The sequence below is a fragment of the Balaenoptera acutorostrata genome, chromosome 13 (assembly GCF_949987535.1).
Source record: "Balaenoptera acutorostrata chromosome 13, mBalAcu1.1, whole genome shotgun sequence".
NCBI classification, from domain to species: Eukaryota; Metazoa; Chordata; class Mammalia; order Artiodactyla; family Balaenopteridae; genus Balaenoptera; species Balaenoptera acutorostrata.
The window spans coordinates 74,326,303-74,349,562 of NC_080076.1; the positions used below are offsets into that span (position 1 = coordinate 74,326,303).

The 23,260-nt window shown below is 49.1% G+C and overlaps 1 protein-coding gene across 3 annotated transcripts in view; it reads right to left on the reverse strand.

The window, feature by feature from the left end:
- SSH1 (slingshot protein phosphatase 1) overlaps window positions 1-23,260 on the reverse strand; it is a 59,871-nt gene that overhangs the window by 23,616 nt on the left and 12,995 nt on the right. For 2 of the 3 annotated variants that reach the window (XR_009005075.1, XM_057526810.1), the window contains exons 3-6: window positions 9,407-9,510; window positions 5,938-6,002; window positions 5,369-5,490; window positions 583-651 (exon numbers count right to left, since the gene is read on the reverse strand). Coding sequence is in view for 2 of the 3 variants with exons in the window: in XM_057526810.1 (XP_057382793.1) it covers window positions 583-651; window positions 5,369-5,490; window positions 5,938-6,002; window positions 9,407-9,510 (360 nt within the window). In the remaining variant the exon portion in view is untranslated. Of the gene's footprint in view, window positions 1-582; window positions 652-5,368; window positions 5,491-5,937; window positions 6,003-9,406; window positions 9,511-11,560; window positions 11,597-23,260 lie in introns of those variants that run through there. The other variant, XM_057526811.1, reaches the window with a different exon arrangement.

Sequence of the window (23,260 nt, forward strand, 5' to 3'; positions counted from 1 at the left end):
TTTTACTGCTGGAATTCAAGTAGAGATAATTTCCTCTCCTGCTTCTTCCCACTTGTGACAGTACCTGAGTATTTCCCCCCAGAATCCGGACGGCCCCCTGGCCCTGGTCTACCTGCCCAGGCCCACCTGGATGATTCCTCCTCTGCAGCCCCCCAAATGGCACCTGAAACACTGCTGCACCTGTTGGTTGTGTGTCTTCCCTGCAGCCCTCAAAGATTTAGAGCTCCTGCTGCATCATATTCATCTGTGAACTTGCAAGGACCAGCCCATGGAGGACACACAGCGAGTGTTCATTTAACAAATCAAGGCAAATGAATGAATGTCTGTTCACTGCTGTTCTTGAACTTCGTACAGCAGCAGATATCCCGTAAATGTTTCTGTTGGTACTTCGTGACCCACCTCCCTTATATCATGTCCCATGTACCCTGCCTTGTGTGGCTCATGGGAGGGCAATGTTATTTCTCCTGATGTGGCAAACATGTCACATGTGTGACTCCGTTGTTCATGATTATCCAACGATGCCCAAACTGATGGATGTTTCAAAGTCTACAGTGAAAGAAGCCTTCTGAGAGATCTCCTTACCCGTCTCCGTCAAGGTGGATTTTTGTGTCACTCCACAGTCGGAGAACCATCCCGATGGTACAGCTTTTACTACATGGGAGGGAAGAGAAGACGCCTAGAGTTAGGGTCCACCCGCCTGCACGTGGTCTTCCCTCGCTCTGTCTCCACCCAGCCTGTCCCGCTCATGGGGGACCCACCGCCTGCCCTGCGTCCAGCTGCCTAGGTGTGTATGTGGGAGAAGCTCTAAGGCTGTCTGCAAGGACTGCTCACCGCTGAATTCCAGAAGGTGTGGGTCTGGGATGGCCAGTGACCCCAGCTTAGAGACAGTCACAGGGAACTGTGACCCCAGCATTCTGGTGTGACTGCAGCCAGGTCTCAGCTGCGGCTCTCGGGGGCCAGGAGTAACCAGCTGACCACACGCCCACACTGCAGCAGGGCTGAGGCCGCTGATGGCTGGCGCACGCCTGGCACAAGGCCACACACAGTCCGGGGGACACAGGCAGGTCGTGGCAGCCGCCCCCAGCCTCCTGTCCTGGGGTGACAGGGGAGGGGAGAGTGCCAACACCATGACTGGAGTTCATTTCTGGACACACAGTCCGGGGGACACAGGCAGGTCGTGGCAGCCGCCCCCAGCCTCCTGTCCTGGGGTGACAGGGGAGGGGAGAGTGCCCTCTGTTTCTGTACCTTTTGTGCAGCTGCTGTTTTAAAAACTAGTTTAATCTGCTTTTGTTTTGCCCATCCTAACAGCGAAATGATACCTGACCACTTTAGAGCCTGGCGCCGCTGAGAAACACAGAGGAAAAGAAAGGGCTTTATCAGAGGGTCTCCTCGGATCACTATGAAAACGCTTCAGGCATTTAAAAAAAGAGTCTGCTTGTGAGAAACAGCCGTCACTGCCAAGGGCAGCTCAGACAATCTCCAGGGATCCTGTGCTGACATCTCTGCTACCGCCTAACAGCCCCCCAGGGAGTACGGTTACACACACGCGACCGTGCGCACAGGCAGCTCTGGGGTTCAAGGAACCGCTCTCCCTCCAGAGCTTTGGCAGCCGCGGGGGATCTTTTCCACCCTCTGCTTCTGTATCTGTGGGGAAGGTAAGTTTCAAGCCCTTTGGGTCAAAGTGGGCTAAGCCTTCTGTGTTGGGCAAATTCTCTGGTGCCACCCTGCAGTCCTACCCATTCTTTTTTTTTTAACATCTTTATTGGAGTATAATTGCTTTACAATGTTGTGTTAGTTTCTGCTGTATAACAAAGTGAATCAGCTGTATGTATACATATATCCCCATATCTCCTCCCTCTTGCGTCTCCCTCCCACCCTCCCTGTCCCACCCCTCTAGATGGTCACAAAGCACCGAGCTGATCTCCCTGTGCGATGCAGCTCCTTCCCACTAGCTAACTATTTTACATTTGTCCTACCCATTCTTGATGGGTTAATGATATTTCCTTTGTAGAGCGGCAAAATAAAATTGACATTGAGACTCAGAGCTCCCGGGGTTACTCAGCTGTGTCGCACTGGGGAGAGGCAAGAAGGGGGACGCTGGGAGCCCAAGACAGACATGTAGAAAGCCCAGGCTGGAGGGTGCCCTGGGAGGGTGTGGGCAGACCTGGACACTCACCCTCTTTCAGCACCGACGCCCCACACCAGGGACTGGAAATGAGGAGAGAAAACGGCACAGAGAGCTACACGGAGCACAGACTGGGGAGCCGCAGGCCCAGGTCCGGGGCAGGTGGAGACGAAACGCTCCTTAGGAAACCAGGGCAGCATCTAAACTGCCCTCCTCTGTTAAGTGCAGAGATGGGGAGGAACCTGGTGAGAGCTACACACGGTGGGCAGAAGGCCACGGAACGCTTCCGCTCAGGGTCTCAACCTGGAGTCCAGAGCGCAGACCAGAGACCAGGACACGACTGTAACAACGGTGCCAATTCCATCGCGCCCCCTTATCTGTTATTGCTGTGAGTCTCCACTAGTCCTGTAGTGAGTGACAGTTAAGATTTTTACAGTGAAGGAGGGCCAGTGGGTTTATATATATGGGAAGTGGGGACGGGACACGTGGTCAGGGAAACTGGGTCTTTTTAGAGGAAGCACAGCCCTAAAGGATAAAACGGGTGGGTGGGGGTACCTCTAGGGGAAGGAAGCGGGCCCCGGTCCCCGAGGCCGGTGCGGCAGGGACAGAGAAGCCGGCGGGGCCTGCGCGGGGGCTGGAGGTGTAGGAAGGAGACAGGCCTGTCCTTTACGGGCTGCAAAACACTAACAAGTGGGGGACGGTGTTCGTGCTCACAGCACCCACAGTGTTCCCGAATCTGAAACAAAATAACCCCAGATGGTCCCTGCAGGGCAGCTGCTCTGATCCCCAGAGGAATCAGATGTAGATGTGACTCCAAGGGAGAACCCGTGAGCCCGCCGTGGCTGGCGTCATTCCCACGCTCTCTCCTGACACTGCATCTGGACTCCCTCTCCTTGAGGGGAGCCCTTTTGGGGGCACCTCATCTCTCTCTTATTTTGAATAAGGAAACAAAATCTCATGGCAGGAATTTAGAAAAACAAATGTATCATGCTCTCAGCAGGCCAAAGGCTTCTGTAAGGACCAGGGCTTTGTTTTCAAGCTGGAGATGGATAAAAGTGCCCAGTTCCCGGCCCCTATGCCTGGGCGTGGGGGACGCTGCATCCGGCCCGACAACAGGAAGGTCCACGTGGTTCCCGCTCACCCTCTTCAGCCCCTTGACCCATCACCCCAACACAGGAGACCAGCACTGGCCTTGGAGTTGGCACCTGTGCTCGGGCTGTGGCTCAGGCTGGGACAGCGGAGGGGACGCTGGCCTGAGCGCAGAGCGTGCAGCAGAGGTGAGGGGACCCAGGGAGCGGGGACACGCTGAGAACTGAAGCTGGTGCCGAGGGGGCAGAGGAGGGGCAGGGCACTTCAGAGAGTGGGTGAGAATGAGCACGTGGGCCTGTGTGTAAAGACGGTCTCAGGTGCTCGTGTGTCTAAACTTCGTCCATCTAGACTGTGAGCTCCAAGGGAGCAGAGGCTGGTCTCTCCCACCGATGTAGCCCCCGCGCCTGGCAGGACACCTGGCAGGACACCTGGCAGGACACCTGGCATACTGAAAGTGCGTGCGAACAAGGGCACGCACCATGAGGGTATGAACGGATTGGTGAACGAGGGGGTGCAGAGGACAATGAGTGGGAAAAGAATGAGTGGGTCTACACCACAGGTCTACAATAAAAACCCAATTCTGAGTCCCAGCTCTGTTACTAGGATGGCCTTGGTGTAACCACTCCAGCCTCTTGGGCTTCTGACTCCTCATTTGTAAAACGTGAGTTATAGGACCGCCTACCCCACGGGGCGAGACGCTTATGAAGCATCAGGTTAACTGCTCTGTGCTCTCTGACCAAAGCCACAGAGATGACCTGGATGGGGGGGGGCAGCCTCCTTTGAGGCCCTGGTGGCTCAGGCTGAGACGATGGGCACATTCTCCAGGGAGGCAGCTTTCAGCTCAGGGCCAGAGAGCACTGCTGGGATGGATGACACATGGTGGGGGAAGTCCTGCCCCCAAAGGCCCTCAGAAAGGCCGGCCAACCATTCCGAGAACAAACATAACCGTAACACCGTTGAACGTCTCTTTGCCTCATGACCAGAAGGATGGATCCCCGGCCATTGCTGAGGGCACCTGCCTGGGAGCATTCCGACCTGGAGCACGGAGCCCTCTGGTCTCCAAGGGGCTCCTCGGAGCTCACCCCTTAAGGCACGTCCTGACACAGATCCTTCCAGATCCAGACTTCCCAACCAGCCGAGGCCACGGGAGCCAGCTCGGACTCACGTCCCTAAGTGAGCTGCAGAAACTCACTCAGAATGCTCCTATGTACTGGGAACGAGGCCATAAAGGAAACGGCTTCCCTTTTAGTTCATTTACTTGTGACAAGCAATGGAGTCCTGGTCACGAGTGTGGAACAAACCCCACACTTCTCCATCACTGGGCCCATCACCCCAGGTTCTGGCGATGGTTCCCTCCTTCCCTGAGCTTACAGGCTCTTTGAGGCCGAGAACTGTGGTTACTGTTGCTTCTCTGTTTTCCTGGGCTGAGCCTATTTCCTCCTACACAGAAGAAGGCAAATGAATGGTCTGCTTAATGAACGAGAAAATTAATGAATGATGAATAAAGGGCGTCTACTTTAATCCAGTTTTAACAAATTCAGGTTCTGCAATGATCTCACTCGCATTAACTTATCCTAGATGTAAGGAGAGTCGTGCACCTTCATTTCGCACACATAACAGGGTCTATGGTATAACTAACTTGGCCTCCAGTTATTGGGAAATTCCAAACCTCTCCTCAAGCCTCTGACCCAGGACCCATCAACAAGTACTTGGGAATCCACGGGATATTAATACTGCATGAGGCGCTCGATACAACGCCGATCAATCACATACTTCTATATGGGATGGTCGGCCTGGAGGGCGCCTTCCTGCTTTACCTGGCTGGCTCTTGCTTGTCCTGGGGTGTTCGCCACAGCCGTCACCTCCTTCAGGAAGCCCTCCTGGTTAAGGTGCCGTCCTCTAGGGCACCCCTGATAGGACCCAGGGTTAAATCTCTAAGCACAGTGCAGACCCTGAGCTCTCTGAGAGCAGAGACTGGACCTAGCACAGCACGTGGCACACAAGAGCTAAAATCAGGGGTTCCACCGTTCCCAGTGCCTGATCACCCCGTCACCTACCATCACCCGCCCCCGTGGATGTGGGACCCTGAAAACCTTCTTCCAGAAGCAACTCTTGCCCCCATCACAGAAAGGAGCTGCCGTCCATCAGACTCACCTTTCCTTACTGGAAAAGTCGACTCCCAGCAGGATACTCTCCTCCGTGTCCTGGCGCCCGCTGCTGTCCACCACCACCATGTAGCGGGCCCGCTCAGCCCAGGCGCTCTCCAAGCGCACGGCCTAGACAGGCAGAGATGCTCTTACTGGCCTGCCTTGCCAGATGGTCACCCCCTTCCTTCACCAATCCAAGACCAAAGGCTTTTGTTTCTACCTTTCCCCCGTGAGTTTAGGAATTTAGATGAAAACTCCTACGTCTCATTTATATCCCCAGCATGAGGGATGGTACCTGGGTCAGAGGAGACCCCCAAAGTTTGTTAAAGGGGTTAACAAATAAAATCCAGCGAATGATGATTCCAGCTTAGCACAGACTGACCCAGAGACCTGACACCCCCTTTGTCTGCACCTCTGGGTACCGAGGAGCAGAGCGGGCTTTGGCTTTTGAGAACGGTTTGGGAGAACTTGCTCTGATGTAAGAGCCCCACAACCCCCCAAGCCCCTGCTCGTCAATAAGTCCCTACCAAATTTCACAATTAAAAATTAAAACTTGCCACTCGCGTCTCTTCTTACCAGCTTGATTCTATCTTCACAACGCAGAAGGTTGATCATTACTTGAAGATGTTGAGGCAGGTCCCCTGTTGGACCAATGAAGAAAGTTTAAAAAAGGTCACCCGCCCACTTTCTAGGCAGGATAGGTTAGAATAGGCTGATTCCAAGGGTCTGAAAGAAGACCTGGACTTCCCTTAGTCCATTCCTGAATGTCTTGCATGATGAGGATGGGTGAGACAGTTTATTGCCACGCTTTTAAAAGTTGCTTTTATTTTCTGAAATAACTGCAATATGGGTTTTTTAAAATACAAAATCTGAAAATACAGACAAGCCTAGAGGAGAAATGTTATTAAATTCAGGCAAACATGACTTTGCGGGGGGGTGAGGGGCAGCAGAAACTATGGACACAGCTGAAGACAGGGATTTGCTAAGGGTTGGTCTGAAAGAAAAAGGACCGGGGGTCATTTCCTGCTTTGAACTCCTACATTGTCCATAAGAGAGAGACATGACTTCTACGACCAGGAGGGGAAATGTTTCAGTGACTCCATAGCGAGCAGGTATGTGCTGAGTACCCAGAGACATAACTTGATTGAACAGCAATGTCATTTTTTTCTCGCTAAAAATTATGTACTCTTTTTTTTTGTACCTCCTTGATTATTTAAAGGAGGCAGTAATCCAGAGTCAGCTTTTGAACATCTCTGAGCGGCCCCAGGGTCCCAGGGGTGCCTCTGGGCTATAGGGAGGGGAGGAAGGGTTCTCTGAGGCAGTGAGTCTCCACAGCTATGCAGGATCCACCTCACCGAAGAAGGGCTGTGTGTCCCAGGCACACAGGGGGCCCCGTACCTGAGCTTTGTAACTAGCAAGTAGCGAGGGTGGTTCTAGTGCCACTTCTTTCCTAGCTTATGTATATTTCAAAAAAAAAAAAAATGTCTGCATGGGGTTCTTTCTGAAGAAATGGTTCATCTGTAAAGATGCTGATCTAGAAGAAAGTGCAGGGAGTAACTCATAGAAAATCTATATTCATTTCAATTTGTGCAACACCCTGAAGAAACAGAATTAGCTTTAAAAAAAAAAAAATTACCCTATAGATCACAATTAGAACCCCAGAGGGATCAATCCATTGGATGGGTTCCTTTTGCAAAAGCGTCCTTTGAATTTTAGGGGAGATTGACAAATGATGTCCAAATGGTACTTCCTGCCTCAGAAAGGAATCAGGTCGTTGGAAACGTGCCCCCTCGTCTGTTCTCTTACAGGATGCCACAGTGGAAGACACCCTACACTGGCACCACGTCCTACGAGGCACGACTTGGAGGTAACGGTCCCTGTTCCCATCTTGTCCCCAACAGCGCCCTCACCTGTCGTGTCACCAGCGTGATCGGGACGGCACACAACCACCATGGCTGGTTCCGGGCCCACCTGGGCAACCCCCCCCCGCCCCCGCCCCCACGATCCACTCCGAATCGCAGCAGCACACAGACGAAAGCAGAAACCAACCCCCTGACTGATGAGTGGCTCAGTGAAAGGGACGTTTTCCACACAGTGGGACTGTCTGCTGAGATGTGTAATTGCTGACAGAGAAAAGTTCCAACCCCGGCCTGGTAGCCACACACGGTCTCTGTACGTGCAAGTGTTCCGTAAGCAATTGCAAAAAAAAAAAGGCAGAGAATGTGAGCCTAAAGTATAGGTCAACCCTGGAAAGAGTGAGTCTCAGCCTGACTGGCCTGGCTGACATGAGCTGCATGACTTGACATGGACAGAGTGAACCCTCCACTGTACTCGGCTCGGCATGGGGGTCGCTTAGGGGACTGTGGGTCATCCAGGGGACTTGCCGTGAAGTCTAGTCTGTGCCTGCCCCAGGGTCGCCTACTAAGCATCTGTGGACAGTGGGCGCCCCCCTGCCTTTTGGAGTTCGCCAGCCCTCCTAGACCCTAGGGCAGAAGAGCCAACACACGAGGCTTCCTTCCTACTCTCGTGTACATCTCGTGCCAGAGACATGCCAGCCAGCTGGACTCGGGGTTTTTACACGATGGTTGTGCAGTCACTTTCCCCAGGCTCACACCCAGTACGAAAATATTCTCTGAATTAGAGGAAGGAGACATTTCATACTTAGGGAACAAAGCTGAGCATCGGCTTTGTTTACGGGTTATGGTTAAGACACGAACAACAGTTACACTCTTAACGGGGCAGAACAGTTAGCAAATTCAAGAACGAAGGTTCTGTTTACAGTGGTATTGTACCAGTGGTCACCGTAGCAATAATTACAGCAATGTACGCTGAGCACCTAAGAGAAGGTAAGTCTGTTTACGTGTGTAAATTTTAAATTCCACGACGTCTGAGTTACCAATATTTGATGCCCACTGTAGAGATCAGGAAACCGAGGCTTAGAAGTTGACTATGAATGTTCTGTACAGTTGTAGAACTGGGATCTACTGTAGAAGCCAGGTCTGTCTGGCTCCAAAGCAAATATTCTTTCCATGAAATACAATGCCTGCTTGGGCAGGAAGATTGTTTCCTTAGCTTAAAACAGACCTAAATCTTGATTATAAATATCAGTATGTGAAAATATTGACTGAGCCTTGGTGTTTGCTATAAAATGCAAGACAGGAAATTCTAACCTAAGCACTCAGCTCCAAAATGAGGCTGGATGACTTGAGGTGAGACAAACAAGATGATCCAAGTGACAAAAAAAACTGGCCCCAACTGCTAGCTGCTTTGACCTGCCACTGTTCTGAAAGGCAGAGGCCTTTCCAGCTCCTACTCCGACACGTGCTGCCCGTGCAAAAAGTTCCTGCAGAGGCTCCCCACCAGCTACAAAGATCCACTTGTACGCAAGTGTTTCCTGAGTTCCTCTTCCCAAACTGCCTTCAGGTTCAGAGTCAAGTCACCTAAGAAAACCAGTCTTATTACTTTGCAGGCATCTCTTATTCGCTTGCTTTTGGACCTCAATTAATACTCAGTTTGATCCCCACTTTATCACTTCTGTCTACTTCCAAAAAACCAAACCCACCATTAAAGATTAAAGACTTCCCACCCCAGTACATGCCCAAGGCTCGTAAAGAAATTCCCCAAATGTGAGTTTTCCAAAAGCTCAGAGAAATGACGGACTAGGCATCTAGGACCCCAGGGTGGTTATTTTCAAGGGGACCACATCTGGCTATAAGGCGTTCTGGTGCATTTGTTAAAAAGTCATACTGTAACTTAAAATCTGCAGTTAACTGATACACCGAGTAGGAAATCTTTATATCCAAACAGAAAGCTGCTGACCTTCTTACGTAGACACCGTGGTCAAAGGGTCGCTGGCTCCCGGTGCCGTCTGGAAAACGTGCGTGGCCTGCTCGAGAGCCTCTACCTGCACCTGTCATTACAAACCTGCGCTCCACTATTTCCCTGGCCTTGAAAACCAGCAAAGTGCTCGCCACCAGTAATGGAGGGTTCCTCTGTTGCCCAGAAAATAAGTCCCAGGGTAAGAGCGTCAATTTAGAGCCATCACCTGCATGCTTGTGGGGATGCTGAAGACTCCGCTGGCCTTGAGGGCTGCTTCCCTGCTGTAAGAAGAGGGCTGCTCCTTTCACCATGAAAAAACTCTCACTTAAGCTGCGGGGGAAAAAACCAGAGCGCAGTTAGGCTGGAATTCACAGAGGAAAATGGGCAGAGACATGCTGCAGAGGAAAAGCTGGAGAGCAGCATGTAAAATGCAAATGGGATAAAATAGCTTCTATAGTAATTTCACACCATGCTCCCCCCAAACCTTTCCTACAAGCCTGCTGCTGGAGAGTTTATGTGATAAAATAATGCTTCGGCTAAAACATCCAAGGTTCTCCGTGGGCTCCTCCAGAGCTAGGAGCCCCTTCCTGCAGGATGCTGTAAAGGGACCGCTCTGTAATACAACATCTTCAAAAAAATAGAGACCAACTCTCTGAGGAGCAGAGGGTGGTTCCCTTTTTGAATTTTTCGTACTCTTGCTGTTGATCTTTGCTTCTAACTCTCTGAACTTTTAACAACCTCACTGCTTCTTGGTGTCTTCCCTTTACAGAATACAAGGAAGATGAAATCACACTTTCACGATTTGCTTGCATCTTAAGAAAAGTGGGTGGCTATTGACCAGTTTAACTTAGTCAAGCTTGCTGTGTAGAAAACCTGTAGAAAATCTCAAGTTGACCCAATGAATTTCTCAGCAGAATGAATCTTTGGTCTTTGTTATTTTAACAAAGCAATAACATTTATATTCAACATATAATTTTTTAAATTACAATAAAAAATTTCACTTTCACGATTTGGCTACCAAAACAAAATCTTTATCTTATGCAGAAGTTAAGACTGTATAAACCAATGGACTGTATTAGCTATTAATTACCACCAATTATTTAAAAATAACATCATCTCTGAAAACTACACATAAGATACACCAAAATTAAGTGTTTTTTTTTCTGTGGGGGGAGGGTTGTACCACCTATAATTATCTTCTTTCTATTTCTTAACATCTTCCAAACTCACTATATTGAGCAAATATTAACTTTTATAAATGATTTTTTAATTTTCAAAGTGATATAAAACATGTACTATACTTTATAATGCAAAAACATTTCATGTTTATTAACTTTGTGAAAGAAGATCACAGTTCAAATTATAGGGAACTATATAAATCATTCATTCTCTCTTCAGCAACCAATAAACAATTTGATTTGAAAGAAAAATCTCTAAGTAACAGGAGTGCTATTTTTTTTTTAATAGAAAGCAAATCAATTCCTGACAGAAACACAAGGACATTTTCTGTAATATAAAACAGCAAAATCACCACTGCCCCAGACAGCTAATGTAAGTAGTTAAACAATCTCATCCTGGAATAAAAAACTCAGCTAAGTCTAAAATACAACCCTAGGAGCTAAGAAAACTCACCGGACGGACCAGCATTTAAGTCAGCAGCTCCTGGAATTGAAAAATGTTTATCTTCCATACCGTGAAGTCCACAATAACATCTGTTCATTTTTCTGGTTAAATTCTCACGCTAAAAATCATGACGGCTCAAATACCAAATATGTAGGTTTCAGTTCTGCCCCTGTTATCCGGGCCTTTGAGTTACGGACAACTTGGCTTTATCTCTTTCCTAAAGGCAACGCTTTACATATGGACAGCACTTCTTCATCTACCATCATGCATGTACTGCCAAGTCATCCTTTCCACTCTGTGGGTCCCGTATCTGTGCTGCAAGTTTCAAGTGTTGAGGAGCCCAGGACCATAAATAATGGAAGAAACGAGAAGCACCCTTTCTGTGAGTCTCACTTACCCACGGGAGACAAAAAGCTCTTTAGCATCCATTGGCCAACAGAAAATCCAGGTTGTCTAGTTTTAGCAAACTGCAGACTTACCCAACACTTTTCCAGCCCTGAAACTTATCACCCACTCCTTCCTTAAAACCCTACAACTGAGTTTGTTTTCAGAACTATGCTGTTTTAGATAGACACGGATCACTTACTACCTATTCTCATCACTGTCTGAAAGACTCCAAAACGCATGAAACTTCAAACAACAATCAGTTCATCGAAGCAGCTGGGGGAAAAAAAATCTTTGCAAGGCATCATCAACCTCTTTTTGTTCATGAGTTTTTAAAAAAAAAAAAAAAAGGAAAAAAAAAATCCATACTGACCAGAAACCTGAGCCCTCTGGAAACAGCCAGCCATTGACGGTGACCTTTGCCTTGGAAATCATGGGCAAAAATTCCCCTTGGTTTCCCTTACATTTCCTTGGGGGGGAAAAAAAAAAAAAGGAACAATGCAAAAGCATAGGCTGGTTTTATCCCGTGATCACTTACAAGGCCAGTTGTTCCTCAGTGTTCCTGAGGCCAATACAGAATCACAGCCTCCCAGCTACACGTGAAGTTGGGGGCTGTGTGGATGGGGGCCCTGGAACACTCTGCCTCTGTCCTCCTCCCGAAATTAGTCACAGGCGTTTACTGTAAAGAGGAGATTTGAAGCTGCGGGGAAGCTCAGAGAACAACACATCATCCCAAGCCCGTGAGATGGTCCTGCATCTGCAGAGACAGTAAGCAGATACAGCACGAGGAAAACCTCACTGGATGGCTCTCGGAGGCGAGAGGCCACAGAGCACGGCAGTCATGGGACTTAGGAAAACGAGACACAGATATTCTTTATGACCCTGTTTCCCGTCTTCTGCTCTGAGCTCACTCTGGGCCCAGAGCCTCCTGCGCCCTGTGGGCGGCTGACATGAACACTCTCTCCCAGCCAGGGGCCAGGGCTCTGATACGAGAGGCGCGGTACCCGATTCAATTCATCAGTCTCAAGACACCCCACCGGGAAGGAAGTCCTTTACGAAATCCATTTCGGGGTTGGGGGTGGGGGGCACTCGTACTTTACTAGGTTCTCGGGACAAGGAAACAAACTCACAAACCACCCATCCCAACTACGGAGAAATCAGCCTTCTCCCCAAAGATGCTGGTGCCCTGCAGAGAGCGACTCAAGCTCCAGGAGCTCAGACCCAGGCAAATAAAATGGAAAAGTCCTGACGGGGGATTAAGAACAAGTTCAGCCCCTGCCCTCCCTCCTCCATCCTCACCGCTTTTATCTCCACAATACAGACATGTCTCAGACCCCGGTTTTAGGAGATGACACGGGCTCATAATTTCTGCAGGGCCCTGCAGACAGACAGGATCCTCCAGAAAACCCCAGCCCTCAGAGCAGCAACAGCCAGTGTCATCCAGAAACCAAGACACGGCGGGGGGCGGGGGGTGGTGGGCAGACATCAGCGGTGGCGATACTTACTGACTGGGGCTGGAGACCTCTGAAGGGCAGAAGCAGGGAGCTGGCTGGCTGGAGGCGCAGACGTCAGTACAACAGAAAAGGTCCGGCACTGCTGTGGTCACATCGCGAACTGAAGTGCCCCCAGCCCCTGCCTTCCCCGCCCTCCAGAGGAGGATGAACGTCTGAAGAAGAGGCTGGATGGAGCCCTCCTGGAAAGCAGAGTCCCCTTCCAGATGGCGTTCCCACCCAGACGGCAAATGGCTCTGGTGGAACTCTCGTCCTTCCCTGATATTTGGGTTTAAAAAGGCCCTTGTCCCTGCACATCCTGATGAAAGAGGGCCATTCACAGGGAGCAAAACAGCTGAAGTTCCTCTAATCACTTTACTCCTACGGGCTTTGCTGTGGGCCTCGGGAATGAGCAGCAGGGTGTGTATTAGAAACTGCGAGGAAAAACAGCTGGTGGCCCAGTAACCCGCCCCGAGCCATGAGGACCCCATCCTCGTTCAAACCGTCACATATCACCATCCATTCACCCAACAGTGACCGTGGGCAGCGGCCACAGTTAGTTATTGGGTGTTTTCACAAGCACCGTTTCGTTCTGGAAATCCTTCAGTCGTGCTAATCACTCCTGGAGGAGGCAAATCTGGGGTGTGGGGGACGGCATTCCAGGTAGAGGTCGGGAGGTGCTCTGAGAACCTCACACAAGGGGCGCAGGGCGGGCTGCAGGGGGAGAGCAGGTGCGGGTCCCGGAGGGTGTGGGCCGGGACCCCGAAACCCACCCAGCAGGAGCAGCTGGAAATAAAGTAAGCGTGCAACCAACCACAGTGCAGGGCAGGATGGGATGAGTCCCCTGAAAAAGGAACCCTGTAGGGCTCAGAAAAGGAAATGTCTAAGTGATGGGCTCTGGAACATTCTGTGAAGGAAGGGCACTGAGTAGACTTCTGGGAGGGCCTCGTCTTGGAAGGTTCTCCCAGCTCCCAAATGATCGATTAATCCTCACACAAGAGGATTAAGTGAAACATACACTACGATTATGCTTATTTTGCAGTTGAGGAAACTTCAGCTGCAGGAGTGTAACCTTTACAAGATGGGATGAGACCCACATCTCTCGGGCCCACGCCCACCTTCTTAACCCCTGGAACGCCCTCGCCCCTGCCCGTCCAGAGTGAGACTCAGAGCGGAGACCCCGCAGCCACCTCTGCCCTGCCTGCCCTGACGGCCAAGCGCAGCATCACCAAGGAGTAAGGATAGGACCCATCCCCAGTCCTTCTTCCCAGCGCGTGAACGCATCAGGTGCGGGAAAGATGCAGGGAAACAACCTCAGGAAGAGAAGACTGGGCATCAGCCCCCGGGGGACAAGCAGCAGGGCTGCCACCATCACAATTATGGGACAGGACACATCATTCGGTCCTTCTGGACTGAATGGGGATCCTGGGGGGCTGGGGTGGGGGGCAGCAGCACAGCCATGCTGGTCAAGAAGCTGCTTCTCAGCAAGAGCACCGCCACTGCCCGAGCGCCCACCACGCGGTAGAGGCTCCCACACGAGGCTCTCAGCTGTGCCACCCCGTCTAATTCCCAAGCTCTGCGGGGAAGGCCTTCTTTCCTCTCTGACAAATGAAGGAAGCCAGTCCAGCTCCTGAGAGCGTCCCAGGGAGAGCCTGGGCAACCTCCTTTTCAACCAAGGCCCTTGGTGACCCTGGTGCACATGGAAGTTCTAAGAAAATACAAGGCACTGGTCTGGGAATCCATATTTCTGGGTTCTAATGCTTGGTCTATTATGGGTATGTTCTGATATTCACTTACAGGGCTCTCTGTTCATTCATTCGAATAGCCAAATATTTGTAGACTAAGGAGAACCACGCTAAGCCAAGCCTGTACGAGTGTCGACCGGGCAAAGATAATGATCTTTAAGGGATGGGTCTATGTTTGGGCAGTTTGGATGTGTGCCAGGCCACTCAGAAACATAATTCCTTGAAGAAGGGAAACATCAGGTGTAGAAACATCACACTACAGAATATGATACTAACTTTCCTAATTTCCAACCCTGGCCATACATCGGAAGAACCTATGAAACTTCTAAAACATATTCACGTCCAGGTCTAATGTCAGCCAATTCTAGTTCAGAAGGTCTGTGACGAGTCCTCGGCATCTGCTTTTTTAAAAGTCCCAGAAATTGTCCAGATGCACATCCAGGGCTAAGAACCCCTGAACTTAACAATAATAGAAGACACAGAGGAAACTGGCTCCCCTTGTGGCCTTCATAAGAGTACCTTACACACAGTAGGTACACGATAAATGTTTTTGCTGGTGGAAGATAACACCAATAAAAACGTGTGGTCCTCTAGGAAGGAGATTAACACAATTAGGTGCAACGTAGGGAGGTCACACTAGGTCAAAAAAACAAAATAATACCCTCCTTGGAAGCAGCAAAACAGGTTAGCAGATAATTGCACGTGCCCTTCTTCTACCAATACTTTCAGACTCACAGGTGTTCCTGCCCTTGAAAGGCAGCCCTGCATTACAGTCATCTGAGATGACAATCATAACGAGGGATCAGACCTCTGATAAGCTCTGCTGTTGACAAAGCACTCTGGCTAATGTCAGCCTATTTGATCTCCATGAAGCTTTCCTATGCAAGCTGAGCAGGCATTATTATACTCATTTTATAGATGACAAAACAGGAAGTTATTAACCGGTTATGATTTTAGGATTTCTGATGCTACCTCTTGCAAAAAAAAAAAACCCAGAGAAAATGAGCATAAAAGTATAGGCTCAAAAAAGGGTAGAAATTAACACAACATTGTAAATCAACTATACTTCAAAAAAAAAAAAAAGATTCAAATTGACTGGACTGGTTGAAACGAACTGAACTATTGATACTTTTGCATGGATAGAATTAACCCTCGATCGCACTCAGCTCTGCCCAGTGATTACTGAGTACACTGGTTTGTCCAGTGGACTTGACGATAATTCAAGAAAAAAATGGAATGCATATAAAGTTGTCACTACAGAAAAGGTGGTGCCCGTGAACACTCCCAAGAGGAGGTTCCATTAATTCCATCTAGGTTAAACACTGACTGTGCCTCTACCGTGCCTGGTCAGTGCTAAACCCTGGGGATTCAGAAGTGAAACAGAGACGGTTTCTGCCCCAGAGCAACAGCACAGTCTAGTGGGTCAGACAGACGCAGGACAGTACCTGCCATGTAGTGCAGCAGGTCCCATGATGCAGGGATGTATAAGGTGCCATATATGCACACGCACACGCGCACACACACACTCACACACACACACACTCAGGAGGGATGCCCAGCCCAGCCTGGGGGTCCAGGGAGATCTCCCTGAAACACCACCAAGCTGGGCCTCGAAGGACACGTAAACAGGGACAAAGAGAGCAAGGAGCAGGAGAGTAGGAAGATTTTGCTACAAGCGCCCTCCAGTGAACACAGGAGGATGATCTGGTCTCTGTGGTTAAGAGGTTCCACTGAGAATTCATAAATGTCTATTCAGGTTTATAAGTCAGTTCCTTATAAGTCTGGTTAGCATGAGTTGGTTTCTCAGAACTTGATCATCCCTGGGTGAACTAATATTCCAGTTTCAGAACATGCAAAGCTAACAATCAAACCCTGGGCGAGTGGTTGAGCCAGGAGTTCTCAGCACCCGAAGGCCTAGTAGCCACTCATCGAGGGTTATTTTAAGTAAGTCAACGATACCTCCAATCCGAATGGGGCTTCGTAATTTACAGAGAGCTTGCCCCCACATTTCTTCACTTAATTCTTACAGTGCCACTTTTCTGATGGAAGAACCAAAACAGAGAAGACAGACGACGTGTCTGCAGTCGTACGGCCCATAAGGGGCCAGACGAGACTGACAGGCTCCAAGTTCGGGGCTCCTCCTGTAGAATCCCGAGGTCAGATGGCAGGACGGTGTGACCTGCAGCCACAGGAGCAGCAGGTAGAGCTGGACGGATGCAAGTCTACCTTAAAACCACTCCTGGCGATGGTTTAGATGGATCCAGAACCCCCTTCCTACCAAAATGAAGTTTGTAAAGATGCAAAGGAGACGGAAGACTTGTACACAGAGTAAGGTAAGCAGCCGGCAGGTGGAGACGGAAAACTCTCTCCACTGTTCTCCCATGGGTGCCTCCCTCATTTTGAACTCAAGTTCAAAAGTCACAAAGACCCCGGGATGTGCCGAGGCCTTATTTTTATTTTGTGCTTTACGGGGCATTCAGCAAGGCCTTGTCCCATATGCCATTCTTCAGGGCCTAAGCAAACAACTCACCTGACACACTGATCAGCTAGAGCCCCCCAGAAGCTCCCCTCCACACAGGATGCTGACAACAGGGAAACTCCAGCCCTGCAGGGCCTTATACTTAGGGAACGGGGTCACTGGCAAGAAACGCTGGCAGGGCTTGTTACAAATGTCTTTGCTGCTGGGGCATGTATTGTTTGGCTAGAAGGCGTAGGCTTCTCTCAGAGAGAAGGAATGTCCAGAAGTATTTTGGACAGTAAGAGACATTCTCTGCAGCCAGCTACACAGCGCTCCTTCCTACCAATGGGTAGGAGCAAGCAGCTGAATATACCAACAAGCTCGCAAAATCGGGACGTTCCCCCCACACCCCCCGGAAAAGTGAGACAGCAAATAACACACCTTGGATTGGTTTCACAAACCTTGGGATAGCTCCTCGATGGCCCCCAAGAGCCCTCAGGCCCCATCTGTGGAAGCCGGAGCCAGTGTATCTTCCCGTGAACGTCTGGTACACCGGTATCTAAGCCCCCTTCGTGAGCGCAGAGGGAGAAAGGCCACATTGTGCAGGAAACGCAATGGCAGCAGAGGCAACCTAGCCAGCCAGAAATAACAGGCACACGAAGGAAATGTTTTTGAAATAACTCAAAAATTCCAAGAACGAATTGTCTCAACTGTCCCCGGTTCTCGGCCCTTTCTTCGGGATGCAGCCCATGCCATATTCATGGGTCGCCAAGTCCTAACCTTTCCAGGGCGCCCTTTCCTTCCCAGTCCCCCAGCCCCGTGAGCCATGCGACGTCCACTCACTGTGTGCCCGGCTCTGTGCTTGGTCCTCGGGGTCCCTGCAGGGCAGTGCTGTCCAAGAGAAAGGACATCTTCTCCACCTGTGCCGTCCAATACGGCAGCCACCGGCCATAGAGGCCCATGTTCTGAACACTTGAAATGCGATGAGTGTGACTGATGAGCTGAATTTGTCATTTTATTTGATTTTAATTATATTTTAATTAGCCACGTGCGGCTACCAGCTATGATATGGGACAGCACAGCTGTACCAGGAGCTTGCGGCCTAACGAGAGTCAGGGCAGAGAACAGAGGACCCCGTGCCTTAGTTCCCAGCCACTGCTCTTGTTACATTATGTCCCAGCTCCAGAATTTTCAATGATGCAGCATTATCTATAGAACCCAGAGTCCTTGTGCTTGCTTTCTATGGCAGCCAGTTAGCCATGCCATGTCACTAAATTTCACTCCTCCAACACTGTCTGACCTCAGGGAGCTTATAATGCAATCAGCAAAAGGGACTTATAATAAAAAGCTTCCTTGTATCAGCTCTCACACTATCCCTCCCACACTCCATGCGTTCTCTGCTCCATCCCCGTCTATGTCATCATCCTCATCAACTCTCCTACTCTGGGCCTCTAGCACAGCCTCCTCTCTCCTGTTTGCCTCCCCACGTCCCGTCCACCTTCCAACGTTCACACCTTCTCCAGGAAGCCCTCCCTCACCACCCTAGCTGCAAGCCACGCTCTTCCCTTTCGACATCTTACAGCACCTACTCTCACCGTGCTGGTGAAGAAACTGAGGCTCAGAGGGTAAGTCACTCATCCAAGGTCATATACTTAGAAATGGGTAGGAACCCAAGGCCCCAGACTATGTTCCTGGACCTATTTACCTACTAACGGGTGGTGATGTTATCTTCATACCAGTATATTTTAACTTCACGATGGGACTCCAGGGCCAGGACACACATAATTTTTTAAGTCTCCCTCCCTGCCTGACATATAATAGAGTCGATACTCAGAAGTAAATACTCATAAACTGGCCGAGCTGTACCCTTCTCCAGCCTCAAAGCATTTTGTGACTAACTCACCTTGGTCATCTCTAAGCAGCTACAACAGTGGGTGCTCAACACACACAGGATGAACAGGACAGATAAGACTCACAGATAACAGAGGACAAACCAGTGGTTACCAGTGGGGAGGCGGGAGGCGGGAGGGGCAATATTAGGGTAGGGGATCAAGAGGTACAAACTATTATGTTATGCAATAAGCTACAAGGATATACAGTACGACACAGGGAATACAGCCAATAGTTTTTAAAACTATAAATGGAGTAGAACCTTTAAAAATTGTGAATCACTATATTGTAACCTGTAACTTATATTATACATCAACTATACTTCAATACAAAAATAAATTAAAAAGATGCCCTATTACTCAACTAAAACATGTAACCTGGGAAAATCGTTCTCAAGCTTCAATCAATTATCAGACACCTCTAACTAAGCATTACAACCTCTGGAAAAAACGAAAGACTCACTGCATAAATGCAGTTACAGTCAGGTCCTCTTGGCAACCAAGTGTTTCAAACAACACAACTAAGTTCTCCGCCTCACTGGAGTCCTGAGAGCCAAGGCTACGACTTCTCCGTCTCTGGACGCCCCTCAGATGTGCACTCAGTAAATGTGAAACCGATAGGAAACATCTTGGCTGTGTGTCGTGCTGGGCATGTCATACATATTAACCTAATATTAACCTAATCCTCAGCATCCACCTAGGAGTATTTTATACGGGGAAACTGAGGCTCAGAGACATCAAGTCACTTGTCCAAATTCACGTGGCCAAAAAGTGGCAAAGGCAGGAGAAGACACCAGGAGTCTCACCTGTAAGCATCGAACCTCTGCTGAATTGACACCCATGGGGAAACACAGAGTCAAGAAAGTAAGTCTGCTTCTCTTCCCCAACAATTCAGACCGAAAACCATCTGGTGGGCAGAGCAAGGCAGGCCTCTGGGTCAGGGAGAGGGTGTGGTGAGCAGCGGAGAGGTGGCTGCAGAGACGGGAGGTTGGTTGCAGATAGGGGGGTTGATCAAACAAGTGAACACTTTAGGGACAATGGGAGCCAGGTTCCTCACTATCAGAAAAGGGATTACAAATACGGAGAGAGAAAAAACTAGAATGAACCCAGAGATGTTGGATCAGAATTGAAGGTATTAGCTTGAATTCATGGTTTTCAATATATTTAAATAGAGAAAAAAATACAGACGCAAACGTGTGTGTGCACGTGTGTGTTTGTGTGTGCACGTACCTCCACATATTCCCTAATTCTGCCCACTGAAAGGGCCTGCGGAGAGCAATGCCCCCAACAGTAATAATAACTACACTTACCTCAGCTTCTTTGTTTTTGTTTTCCCGATTAATTTGGTATAATTCTATTTCTTCAAAAGCAAAGTCCTTAATTAATATTGTTTGTTTTTAGAGAGTAGAAAGAGTTTCAAGGAATCTTTATATAGAGTACATGAAAAAAAAAATGTAATATTTTCTGCTTTTTTAACTCAGCGGACATTTAGTTCTCAGATATGCCCATAGATCAACTAAAACCCAAATAAATGGAATGTGACAACCTGTATCTACCGCTTTCCATGTTCTGCATTCCACTGTCAGATTTCTAGGTCCAGCCCCAGCTTCTAATCTCATCCATCAATTATCCCTTCCAATTATTATTCACAGGGGTTGAAATGCTTCATAAATTCTTTATTAAAAATTTTTTTTGTTGAAGTATAATTGACCTACACCACTGTTAGTTCCAGGTGCACAAGATAGTGATTCACAAAATAATCACCACCTGCCTCGGTTTTGAAATTCCATTCTCTACTAAGAGGAACTAGGTAGAGCTCCTTGGAGAAATGAGGGATTCCAGAGATGGGGGATGGAAAGTACAAGATGAGGTCTGCCATCTGGTGTCAGAAAATAAAGCAGTGCTTAAAGGAAGATGTGGATACGTCAAGGGACAGGGAAGTCAGATTGAATGAGACCCCACAGGCTAAATCGGGGACAATTTGAACCTTGAAGTCAAGAATACAATTAACAGACTATGAACCGATGCATGAAACAGACAAACAGGAGTCCACACAGATATAAATAAATGGAAAAGTTGAGGGGGCATCGGGTACTGACCTAATTTCAAAGTATTCCCCCCCAAGAAACACTTCTTGATAAAGGGGGAAAAGAATACCTGTGCAGTAAAGAAGCCAGGCAAAGCCCCTTGATGACCACGGTGAACATCACCGGTGATGAGACACATGGCGTTGCACGACCCGAATCTAATTTTGAGGGAACATCAGTCAAACCCAAACTGAGGGACATTCTACAAACTGACGGGCCTCTCCCTTCAAAAGTGTCCAAGTCACGAGACTCAAAGAAAGACTAAGGAATGTCCCAGACTGAAGGAGAGTCAGGAGACAGGACCACAACATGCAGCAGGCGATCCTGATCTGGATCCTTTGCAACAGAGGACACTGTTGGGACCAATGGTGGACCCTGAATGGGGTCTGAGGATTAGAAAAATGTTATTTGTACTATATTTGCAACTTTTATGTAAGTTTTTGTTTCTGAATTTTTAAAATTACTTTTTAAAAAATTTTTTTAAAAATTCCACTTAACTGGATTTTGGCAAAAACACTCCTTTTAATTCTTCTCTATTTGCCAGTGATTAAAAACTTAAGACCCTCTCACTGGTCATCATCACTGGCAGACGTCCTGGCTCTCTGCTTCCCTCTTGGACGCTCCGACCCGCAGCACCTGAGATCTCTCCCTGCCTCAGGACCATTTCCCCTCTGTGTTTCCATAACAGCAGCAGCCTCGCTTCATGCCTAAGGCAGTGGAGGATGATGGGAAGCTCCCTTCTCTGGGTTCCTCTCGGTCTACAGCTGTCCAGATTTCGAGAGCCTCGCACACACACGGCCCTGGCCCACGTAAGACCTAATTTTAGCGTTTTCCTGCTCTGAGACCACACTTTCGGAAGAGTGGGGGGCCAACCTGCCCGGGCGAGCCTCCCATTGTGACGGGCACGCGAAGTCAGGACGCTGCAGACCTGCAGGATGTGACTCAGCATCCTGTTTTCAACGGCTGGGGTGGCCAGCAGATTTGGCACCAAGCACTGCAGCTGACTTCACCTCTCAAGACCACAAATACCCAGGTTAATTGGTGGGATGGGCCCGTGGCATCAGCTCTCCCTGTGGACCTCAGGGCCAAACCTAAGAAAACCTGCCTGTCTGCCCATCTCACTGGGTTTCCTCACGAATACCCGTCCGCAGGTATCTACCAAGAACAGTTCTTCAGAGAAACTGACCTGGCGGTATTTTAAGGACACCATGAGTCAAGCAACTGATTTTGTTTCTCTCTTTGCTTTGACTCCCAGGAAGCTCAAAGTCACATGTGTAGCCAAACTCTGGTAACTATACCAACATTATGCCTTGAATTCCACATACAAACCTTCTCCTCACTTTGCTTTATTTTCCCCTATGTTCACCATGTTCCACTTTTCCAATTTTAAATCATACTGTTCCCTCTGAATGTTATAAGCTGTTTCAAATTGCTTTTGGGCAGAGCTATGGTAGACACAGAACACATGCTACCTTTGGAGGGTAAGGACTCTTTTTTTATTTAACATGGAATCCCCAGCATTCAGCACAGAAACCAATACACATATAGGCACCAAACATGCTGGGTTGGCCAAAAAGTTCGTTCAGATTTTGCCATAACATGGAAAACCCGAACGAACTTTTTGGCCAAACCAACACACTGGCTGGATTGCTAAGGCAAATATAACTCTAAATAAAAACCGCCTCCATTACCAGGTTGCTTCGTAAGCAACACATCTCCCTCCCACTCCGTGTGGCGGGTCCTGCACAGGGCGCCCGGGCTCCTGAGGAAGCCCCCTGGCCGTATGGCTCAGCGGCCTCCACCCCAGAAGCGAACAGCCACTCCCAACTTCCAGCTGCTTCAGACAAGACACGGAACAGCGGGCCTGGACATCTGGGAAGAAGGGACAAGCAATTTCCAGAGGCGGCAGCGGGCCCGGCTCTCCCCGAACCACACCAACAGTCCCCTCCCTTGTGGGTCCCGATCTGGGGACTCGTGCCTTGAGAACTCTCGGCAAGCGTGAGGGAATCACTTCTGCCAGCGCGGGGAGGCCCCCGGCAGGGAGGGCACCAGACGTTTCCTAAGGCGGGGCCTCTGAGGCCTTCTCTGAAACAAAGTCTTTTTAAAAATAGCTTCAAAAAGTAGCCATTCAAGGAGAAAAAAAATTTTTTTTAATCTGTATAAATAAATAAATAAAGGCAGACAAGACACCATGCTTCGCCTGGTACCAGGCTCAGTGTAACTTGGAGGGAAACAGGTCAGGCGTTGGCTGTTTTTTCCCTTGGGTTCCATTCAGTTGACCTTTTGGTCTTTGGTCTGGGGGGGGAACACGGTCAGGAAGGCGGCAGAAGGGACTCTCGCTTCCCACCATCTATGAACATAACGGTGCCCTGTGGCTGGCAAGGACCAGACACTACACACTGTG